The 10,955-nt window shown below is 35.7% G+C and overlaps 1 protein-coding gene across 2 annotated transcripts; it reads right to left on the reverse strand.

Moving 5' to 3' along the window:
* Positions 1–5,435: 5,435 nt before the first annotated feature.
* Positions 5,436–10,437, reverse strand: LOC142972983 (coiled-coil domain-containing protein 6-like). 2 transcript variants are annotated; one of them, XM_076114450.1, is made up of 10 exons: positions 10,192–10,437; positions 9,985–10,114; positions 9,618–9,708; positions 9,222–9,371; positions 8,548–8,691; positions 8,224–8,363; positions 7,844–7,912; positions 6,993–7,200; positions 6,615–6,737; positions 5,436–6,527 (listed from the first exon to the last, which is right to left on the reverse strand). In XM_076114450.1, the coding sequence occupies exons 1-10, from the start codon at positions 10,214–10,216 to the stop codon at positions 6,336–6,338; spliced, it is 1,272 nt and encodes a 423-aa protein (XP_075970565.1). In that variant the 5' UTR covers positions 10,217–10,437; the 3' UTR covers positions 5,436–6,335. The 2 variants fall into 2 exon arrangements, with proteins under 2 accessions (XP_075970565.1, XP_075970564.1); XM_076114449.1 differs by having other exon boundaries at positions 7,844–7,921.
* Between the last annotated feature and the right edge of the window lie 518 nt (positions 10,438–10,955).

The raw sequence follows: 10,955 nt of genomic DNA on the forward strand, positions 1-10,955 counted from the left end.
ACTGTAACAATCATAGATGAAGATATGTTTCAAACATTAAAACGATGTTTCATTTCAATCTGTCTAGGCTATCAAAAATTTGATCTCTTGAAACTCTATCACTAACATGAGGCAAGAGAAAAACAAATAAGAAAAATTTCAATTCTATGATCAGATAATTTCCCTATACATATAAGGAGCTAAGGAATTTTTGATGTTATCCTTTTGTAACAATAAACAAGGGGTATTTCATGTGTGATCTGAATGAACATATCGATGAATACGCATCAGCTTTCACAAAACGATATGATAGTTGCACGTCATGTGTACGTAAGAATATACCTCCCGTGAGGAGCTGCTGTAGACACCTAGTCAGCATTCCAATGCATTGGGCCCGCCTCACCCAGTTACGGTCTGCCGGCCGACCAAGTGCTAATTGGAAAAGGAAACCTCAAACAACGACCCAGCTCAATGCTCTCCACAGAAATGTTTCATTTTTAAACAGCTCAGTGACCGTTATAAGTGTTATAGTCGATAGATAGGTACACTCATTGCAGCGCAACAGAGTTCACTCGATGTTCATGTTATACATCTAGGTTAGTTCGACACACAATATTTGAGTTTGTAATTTTCTGTCTGCCTAACTCATGGATTCAACTAAAATTATCTTGAGGCTATAATGCTGTTTTTTATGTACTAAATTTTGCACTGACAGCTGTAAAAAAAAGGAAGAAAGAGAGGATATATTTTTACGAGATTCTATATTGTAATACTTCTAAGCACGCATCATCTGTTAGAATGCTTAAAAAAGGACTAAATCTTATTACAATATGTTCTCAACTCTTTATAAAGCGGGTCACGACTTGAAACTTGAACAAAATAATGAAAAGTTCGGAAAATAGACGTTTTCCTTTAAAATTCAATTCTTAACCTTCTGCAGTACATAGTTGGCTAATTGTCATACTGATATGCTATCACAATAGCTTTAGCTGGGTATATTAAAAATATCATGTTTGATTACGCTGAATGAGATCGAGGTACTTACCTATATACTTTTACCTGTTTACTCAGCGAATGTGCTTTAAAGAAAAACTTGTTTCCAAAACTAGCCGCAGTTGGGTTTAGCTCTGATCCTTTCTAAGAAACTACTGAACCGAAATTCTCGCGCGCCTGCCGCACCGGTTGTTTGCTTAGGGATACAAAGTGGACAATTTCCGAACATTAGTAGGATAACACAGACCTAGGTACTCATATAACTCATATAACATTGTACGATTTACCACGCATTTCTCAATCAATTAATATGTTGTCAAATTTGGTGTAAAGAAAAATCACTCTATTTCATTTCTCTAATCTAAAAATCCATTAACTATAAAAAGGAATAAGACATTTCAAATAAAAAATATCAATTGTTCTAATATTTTTAGCATTGTTGATTCGGTTTATTTTAGCCAAATTTTATCACTAAAATTTGGCTAAAATAAATATATAATGGCCTAAACATGTTCGTTGTCTATTTCTTGCAACTTTTTAAATATTGCCAATTAGGATACAGTGATACCTATGCGTCATAAATATTTTTTTGAATGATTTAGCGTCCGCTGCGTCAATAAAAATCATAAATTGGTGTTATCTGCAACTCTACTTCCTATAACAGTTTAAAACTTTGGTGTTTATTTATAATCTAAAATCGTGTAAGCAGTGAGTCTTACAAGGATTCATCACATTAGTACTCGTTTGTTAGACGAGCAGCGAAGAATAAGCTTGGAGCGTGTGTCGCTTGCAAGTCCACTCCGGCGCAGTGTTTACTCGGAGCCCCGTGCTAACTCTACCGTTTAAACACTACGTGCTAGCAGGGCATGAATTAACTTTTCATATAAATAAAATTCACGCTACTCTAACCTCCTGAAATTAACACCTTGGCGTAAATACTATTTAGTCTCGTCATCTCGTGCCATATCTGTCTTCTGTGGATTGTTGAATGGTCGTGCCTCGTTTATGGTTTACGAGATTACGTTGGCGGCTCTGTTTAATTGCCAGTTAATACGTATAAAGCCAATTAGACACCTATCCGACAAGCGTGACTGTGACCGCACGAGCTACTTTACGATTCTACACTCATTGTTGATTTTATTGATTCTAGATTTGTTACATATTTATGTATAGTCACCCGACGTCTCTAAAAATACAGAATTCTATATTTTTAGTGGTCTTTAACTTGCTATTTTTAATTGTTAGAAATTTGCTCACTTTAAGAAAACAGAATTTGGTAAATTAGCCGTTATTGTACATAGGTATCTAGTCTACATATTATACATACCTACGTTTTATTTTAAATACAGTTTGTAAGTAAAGCCAAATTTCTTTATTTGCCCGTTTAACTCAGACACGTTGCTCCTAAAAATTTTAATGACATTTCAAGCGTTAACAAAACGCTAAAGATAGCAGTTTCGGACTGTCATGATAGAAAATCAACATTTGCATAGCTCCATTTTGAATTCTCGACTTCCCAGATGTGCGTACATAACTACAGCCAATAGTTAGGGTTCCGTATTTAATATAATAAAATTAGGTACCTACCTATCTATCAAATATCTATCTTCCCAAATGGGTATTGATCCCTCGAAACTGCACATGATATTACTCAAATTTAGACTTCACGAACTCTACTATGTATTTGTAATTATTTCTTATTTGATAATTACTTTCGTTCATTTGGTAAGTATTTACCTACCTACTAACTTAGTCCTACTTGCAGCTTACGTTTACCTGAATTGTGTTCAACTTTATCCCTGATAGAGTTTAATTTACCACGTAGGTATTATCTATGTTGTTGTAACTGAGATTTTAGTTTCCAACAATACCAAATAAGCCCTAGTAAGATTCGACTTTTTTTATAGAATACATAAAAACATACTGAACCGCAAAAGAATGAAATCAGTCGCTTAAGTTTATTGAACCAAACGCTCGCTCTCACTGTCTCTGATTTTCTGTTAGCTCTACCTACTGCCTACCTCTACTTTACGATTCCGTGCGTAAACTTACAAACAAGAGTCTCGCCGTGTATCCGCCATACTCGTCCACTTTTGTGTTTGTACATGATGACATGAAACGTGTTCGATAATTATTGGAAGGATCAATAACGCTACAAGTATTCGTCTCTCTGTAAATATGTTTTATGAGTCTCGCCCGACTGCTTCGTACCTACGTTTCTATTTGAATGTTAATTTGAAACTCCGTTTATTTTAAACAATAATACGAGTATTAACGTGAGTGAACGTTGAGAGTTATCAGGCGATCGTTAAATGTATTTTAGCATGTTTTAACAGTCTGTTTACTACAATTACAAGACTAGATTACAATAGCTCGAAAGATGCCTTTTTAACGTCGTGTGTATATATTGCTGAATATTCTGATACTTTAGTGAAATGTTAAGGGCATATAGATACTTAGTTAAACTCTATTTTCTCAGAGCGACTACTGAACGCAAAATGAATGAAAACTCTACCTTTTTGAAAAGTAAAAATAATACTTAATAATTAATGTAGGTACAGTCTCAAGAAAATTGGAACATCTAATTCCAATTTTCCCACCCAATGGCGTGTTATTACGATATATTATTTAAATAGGCAAAAACTGTTGCCAATTGGTTAAGAATTATTTTTGATTCAAAACATAGTACCTACATATGAAGTTAAGTAGGAAGGGAAAATTTTTTGTTTATTTATATAGTAGTTTATTTACTTTAGGTATAGAGAAATACTGAAATACCCATAGATCTAAAATTTTAACGAACGGTAGGTAATCTAGGATTTTGTTTTTCTTCATGACATTTATTTTATTCAAGTAAATTGTTACTAAGCTTAAAAATTATCAAATTTGTAATGAGCAAAAACATCGCCGTGGGAGGTATTATGCAAATCAGTTTACCTGTAACCCTAGCAGCGTCCAACACAAATAGAAATATAATGCGTTATCCTAGTTTGCTTAGGTTTACGATGCGACTGTAAAATGCGATTATTTCTTTGACCATTCAACGCCGCATGATAAGACGAGTACGTATCAATAGCGCCGACTAGTCTTGTTACATTTACTTCTCCGGTAACCAATGTTTGCGGTTTAGAGGGTCTAAAACTAAAATGCAAATTGCGTTTACTAAATATGTTTTTGTTATGATTTTTTCTCTGGAAATATTAGTAGGTATATCGTATCTATGTCGTAAAGCAGGTCATAGGTATGCATAAAATATAAACTCGTAAAAGCCTGAAAAAATCTCAAGGAAACCTTACGTAATTGCGAGCTATTTAAAAAGTTCTCCAAAGAATGCAAAAATGTCTGCTGCATTATCATATCACTTATATTTATCAAAACTTTGAAAGATTAGGTTGATGTAAAAATAAAAATCCCAAGCATGAATAAGGGAATAAGCTCATAACTTTCTTAAAGTAGGCCCGCGGTAATGTAATATCGTAATTTTTCACCCCGTGAACTGAGTATTAAAATAAAATAAAAAAATTGCGAATAAAATGATGTCTATTTCCAAGTTGATTTGAATGTGCGATTTAGACATTCTAGTATTGACTGCACGAAACGTTTTCAGTTCGCTATAGCTTTTGCAAGCCGAGCCGGCAAACGTTCTGTCGTAAGAACACGATTCCAGCTCTTTTACTTTCATCAGAACCTTTAACAATCATCGTCATATTTTAGTTCATTAACATAAAACTTCCTCTAAGTACCTACCTATTGAAGATTAGTAAAATAATAGTAATTAACTAAGACGGACGCCAGAGTTAACTGCATTTTTTCTTGCATCTGGTACCAACAATTTGGATATAAAAAGCATGGAAGAACATATTTTTTAACTCGGTGTTTTAAACTATCCCCAAGCTTAAATTCATCAAAATTGATTCAGCGGTTTAGCCAAAAAACATAACAGACAGACGGACTTGCGCCATTCTAAGTAATACCTACATAGTGACAATTTTTACCCGCGACTCAGTATTGTCCAAATTTTTTACTTATACCTACTTTCCATAAGTATAATATTATTATGTCAACTTGCCCTAGCTCCTACTAATAAATAAAATAACAATAAAACTTATAACATGTCGCGAGGGTCTTCACAGCATTTCATTTTATATTCACGGGGACATTACACAAACGCCTAAGAACTGCATTTCGTAGATTTGTACTTACAGGTTTTTTATGTAAAATAATGGTGAAGCCACAGAATTTACGATACTGAGTTTGTACCGGCCACTAACAGCTTATGATTTATGGCTAGTCAACAAAAATATTAATTTGCAGAATTTAATACATCTAAGACCCGACCACCAAAAATCCGCGCGGACTAGTAGGACGATAAGACCCATGGAATAATTGCCAAATCATAGCGCTACTCAACTTTTGAGTCTGCAGTCTAAACAGTGCGAGGGGGTAAGAAATGAAAGCCTTCATAATAGTAATGCGTATATTTTGTTTTATTATAACATGAAAAAAAAAAGTTATGTGACAATTTGCATAATTGAATTGAGTCCGAGGACGGTCACTCACTACTCCTACTAGCATATATCGAACACAACAACTTGCCCTGCGGGCACAACACAACATTCGTAACATATTATACATTCCTTCACAAAAACATTGAGTAGGAGTAGTATTGCTAGACCCCGTGTGATATATCAAATAGCTTACAATCTTTTATCTCCTTCTCCTCAACTAACTTTACTCACAAGTGAATTTTATACACAGCCTTATGATAAAATAAATCCCACTGCCGTTAAATTTGAAGCCCGGTTATAGGTATATTTAAAAATGATTTATAATCAGAACTAGCTATAACTATCCTAATCGAAATTACAACGTAGCTCGCATAATTCTCCTTCGGATCACGAATACGTTCGTATTCCAGCGTTTCGTTCACCACCAATTTGATCGGTGAATGAACCTCGACCGTGTCGGAGGTACGAAAGTAATATTTCGGGAGCGTGCCGACTCGAGAGGGCAGTGAGCGGAGTGCGCGGGAGGGTCGGGTGAACGATTAAATAGTGACATCGCCGTCGGCGAGCGTGGGTCCGAACGATCGTCGGTCCCGCGCGGTCCGGCGGGACGAACGAAACGGTAGCCTGCCGACGAAACGCCGCGCCACCGCGACGCGGGCCAACGTTCGGCGCCGACGGGGAAGGGAGGACTAATTTTCAATCGAACGTGCGCGCCGCGAATCCGCGCCCAGCGATCGGGACTTCGACCTTCACCGTCGGCCGGCGCCCCGCGGACGGCGGTGAAGCTCGAGAGAGGGTCCGTCGGCGACGCTCGGGCTCGGCCTCGAGACGGGGCGGGGCGGACGGTGGCGGCGCCTAGTCCTTGGAGGAGGTGTCCATGGGGCTGGCGGGCTGCAGCAGCGCGGACTGCGCGGGCGGCGCGGCGGGCGCGGGCGGCGCGGGAGGCGCGAGCACGGGCGCGGCGGGCGGCTCCAGCGGCGCCACGCGCGCGCCCAGCGCCGCGCCGGGCAGCGCCGGCTTCACGAACCTGTCGCTGGTGCGCCGCGCCTGCGGAAACACACCATGAAGATCACATTTAGTCGGTTAATTTTTCTACATGGAACGCTATAACATGTCGATTTTTGTAACGCTCACCTGCGAGTTGAGATGGAGCGAAGGTCGCGACAGTGGCAGGCCGGACGCGTTGGGCAACAGCGGTGACGCGTACGGCGAGAGTGGCCGTGACCCGCCCGGTGACGACACGCTCCGCGATCGTGCCTGCGAAGTGGACGCGACGGTTCCTTTCGTAACTCACGTTATTTGTAGAAAATTTTCTAATTTTTGTAAACATGATTTTAACAGACTTCTACTTTATAGGTCTCAAATAAAGAACATGTTTATGAAAATCCCTTGTGGAAAACAGACAACAGACATTTCTTTTTCCGCCATGAGGTAAAAAGGTTATTATCTCCAAACTATACTTAATTCGATGACTAAGATTAGTATAAAAGGGAATTTCGATAAAGAACTTACACTCAAAGCTTCATTGAACTGCCTCTCCTCCTCCATTTCGAGCGAAGATTCACTCTCGGAGAGATGTCGACACAGCGCCTCACGTCGCTCCACCTCTTGTTGCAATTTCCTTTGCAAGCGTATATTCTCCTCCCGAATGTGTTTCTCTTCTAAAGCAAATCGGTGCATCTTCTCCTTGTTTTCATTTTGCGACACTGCCAGTTGATTCCTATAAAGATAATAATGTCAATAATATCCAAACACATGGCAGAAATAGTATGAAATGTTGAAAATCCAACAGATAACATGAAAACTTAATCAAGTTAAAGAAATATTTTAAATGAAGGCTTACTCTCATCTACAGTGACTTTTTATGCGGTATGTACAATCTACTGGTGGCTTGAGAAAAAAAAAGATCTATACCTCAAATGATGTATGTAGGTAGTGAAAGGTACTTACATTCATTTACAAAACAACAAAATATTCTTTTTGATGCTGCATTTGCTGGCCAGTTATAATAATACATATTATATCTTAGGTCAAGGGCAGGCCTATTAGAATTTGGTGATATTTTAAATCATATCAATCTCTTACAAATACTGCTAGTAGGTATACAAATATTTGTTTTGCCTAGTTACAAAATAATGAGAATATCTTATAATCACTGTCTGGCTCTATCTGAAGATGTGTTATTTATGACAATCACATTGGTTAGGCATAAAAAGTATAACAACATTTCGGCACACAAGTTAGATACTAAGAAAGAATGTTATTGTTAAATAAATAAATATCACTGGAACCTGTTATTATCGGGATATCACAGGATCATACTTAAACAGTTAAGGCTTATGGCTAAATAACATTTTACTCACCTTAATTTAACGACCTCAGAACGCAGGGTCTGAATATGATTGCTTAAATTGGATGCTGTATCACCATTACTAATGTCCCTAGCAAGAAAAATCTTCATTAATAATAAAACAATGAAATATTAAAATTGTAATCCACAGCATGCCTTACAATTAATTAATCATGCAGGAAATTTACAAACTTGTATCTTAACTGAATTTCAGAGACCTGATATATTATTCAATTAATAATATATAGAAGTGTGTTAATATTATTCAGAAATCTTTGTATGTCAAGCAAAGCAATATTTGCCAAATCTTTTGTTATAAAAAGTCATACAAAAAATTAAACAATAATTTAAAATAAAAACAATATATTTGTAAAATAAATATAAGATTTTCACCTAGGACTAGCTGGATCAGACACTGGTTGGTCAAGTCTTATTTGCAGTGAACGTTTTTCTGCCTCCAGCTTGTCCATGCGCTTCCACAGCCTGTTCACCAACGCCTCTTGTTCTTGTTCCAATGTGTTCTCCAATTCCACCTGGAATTAAAACAATTTAATTAAAAAGTGTAACGCAGTCATCAAGTGCCAGATATCATTTCGTTTGAGACTGTCAACATAATTTTACCGTTTTTTTTAGGAGATATAATGTAAGCATATAAATAATGACAAAAGCTACAAAAATATACTAAGAAAATTTTTGAATAACATAATGGTACATTACTTTTTCTCTGCGGAGCCTCTCTAAATTCATTTGCTTTGCAAGTGTCTCAGCTTCAAGTTTTTCTATTTTTCTCATCAATTTGTTGACCAGACATTCCTGTTCTTGTTCTAAAGTCTGCTCCAACCGACATTTTTCTTGGCGTAACTGTAAAACAATAGCACACTTCATTATAAATATGTAAGGACAAACAATGGTTTGAAGTACAAGTTAGGTAGAGCACAACATAATTGTTTATACAACACAAAAGGAGAAATTCATATATAATGCAAACAATGCAATCAGTTGGCAAATATCTCATTTATCCATCATTTCATATTCAAATAGCATTGATAACAGTATTATATAACTATTACTACCAACCATACAAGTGATTTTATTACTGAACACAACACAGTGATTGAAGATGAAGAAATGGATGAAAAACATAAAATTCGTATCTTAAAGATATTATTAAGCTAGAACCTCAATGTTTGTTTATCATATTTCAGAAAAGCTACACATAACTTTTTGAGAGCTATACATGAACACCTTCCTTGACAACCACTTTGCTTATCAATGAAACTTTCATGAAAATCCATTCAGTACTCTCAGATTTATTGCATATTGACCAACATGACAATGGACCACCAAGTAATAATAGATAAACAATTATAATATTAGATTGTAATACATGCCTGGTTCAATTTTCTGGAGAGATCATTTGTAAGGCACTCCTCTTCCCTTTCATAATGATGTGCCAAAGTCTCTTTTTCCTTCTTCAATGCCTGAATTTTCTTCAATAATGTGTTAGAAATGTACTCTTCCTCTTGTTCAGCCTTCGCTTGCTGAAAATATATAATTATATATTTTCAAATCTATATAAAACATAATAATCCATTAATCAATCACAATAAAAAATATAATGAGATTATGTAATATGTAAGTTAAAATAACTTTTATCATAATCATGTCTTTATCTTTTGACTAAGGTGAGCAGTATTAAAATAAGTTCTGGAAAATTGATTTATAAACAATATTATAAAAAAATAAAAATATGATATTCCATTGCAGACATGATATTGAGGACTTACAATTGAAACAGATGCTTGTCTCAAGGCACGATTTTCTTCCTGTAGAGCCTTCACACGGAGCTTGTAAGTGTCTAGCTCCACTTTCAGAACCCTGAAATAATAAATGACAAAACATTTTACATAATGATATTGTTTGTTACCTTAAATACTTAAACACTTTGGTGCAACTGCAGTAGATAGTTTTCTCTATATCATACTACATAGAGATACAACTATGCACACATGTAAGTGATACCTCTTCATGGAGTTCTGATATTAAGTTTTATCTTTACAAAAATACTTCAAAATACAACACAATGACTCATACAAAAATAACAAACACAAAAGATTCCAATGAGAATAATTTTCCAATACGATAAAAACATACCTATTTTGCTGCTGTAGAGATTCAATTCGTTTTTGTAGCTGGTCTCGAGAAACTGTGCTGGGAGGCAACATAGCTCCGCCATCCAGCGAGCTGGAGTCACTTTCGGAGGCCGAGTCCCCCATTTTATTACCTGCAAATAGTCTCCGTGAATATAACGAAATAAAATAGCCATATGAAAACTTCTAGTAAATTTTATCTGCAGTGTACCTGGCGAAATCACTGTATCATCCATTTGCACGAGTGATGAGGACGGCAACAAAATGTCATATAAGTTGGATTTTACTCCGTAATTCTTGGTTTGGACAAAGTAAATCTATTTTATACGACTTATATCAAAATAATACAGTAAGAATCGAATGAAACCGAATCAAAGTGAAATGTAATAAATTAAAACACATGAAAAACCGTATCGTTGTTGCAGTCTCAACTAGAGATGTGTATTGCCTAAACAGTTTTTTTTATGCAGATAATCTTTAGTAACCGGTTATATTAAAACCCATAACTTCGGTATTTACGGTTTTTCTGTGTAAAATATTTTGTAACAGGTGCATTAACACTTGCAGCAATAAATTGATTAGGTAGGGTACCTACCTATCCTTTTTGTAATTTTTTTCAATGAAATACAATTATGGAAGTCCAATAAAACTATGTAGGTACCTATTTTATTTGAGAAACATAATTATAAAGATCATGGCATTACCTACATATTTATGGCAGCTATCTAATGCAATTTTGCTACACAAAGTGACAACAAAATGTATTTATTGACTGATTTTTATATAATTTTCTATACAGTACATGATTTATATAAAAATTATTTAATACGTGTATGATTTAAATTTGATATTTTTTATTAATATCTGTGTAAGATATTATGTATCCTATTATCACTTGAAATAACGAGAATATCTGCTCACCGTACAGTTTAAAAACTCTTTATTTTTGTGCAGTAGTAACACAAGCCGTAAAAA

Source organism: Anticarsia gemmatalis, chromosome 5 (assembly GCF_050436995.1).
Source record: "Anticarsia gemmatalis isolate Benzon Research Colony breed Stoneville strain chromosome 5, ilAntGemm2 primary, whole genome shotgun sequence".
NCBI classification, from domain to species: domain Eukaryota; kingdom Metazoa; phylum Arthropoda; class Insecta; order Lepidoptera; family Erebidae; genus Anticarsia; species Anticarsia gemmatalis.

What these genes read in the sequence shown, in the direction of transcription:
- LOC142972983 (XM_076114449.1), bottom strand. Translation starts at nt 10,216, where the DNA reads ATGGATGATACAGTGATTTCGCCAG. An exon ending in TCTCTACAGCAGCAAAATAG is followed by an intron (nt 9,709 to 9,984) that starts GTATGTTTTTAT and finishes TTATTATTTCAG; the next exon opens with GGTTCTGAAAGTGGAGCTAG. An exon ending in TCTCCAGAAAATTGAACCAG is followed by an intron (nt 8,692 to 9,221) that starts GCATGTATTACA and finishes ATTGTTTTACAG; the next exon opens with TTACGCCAAGAAAAATGTCG.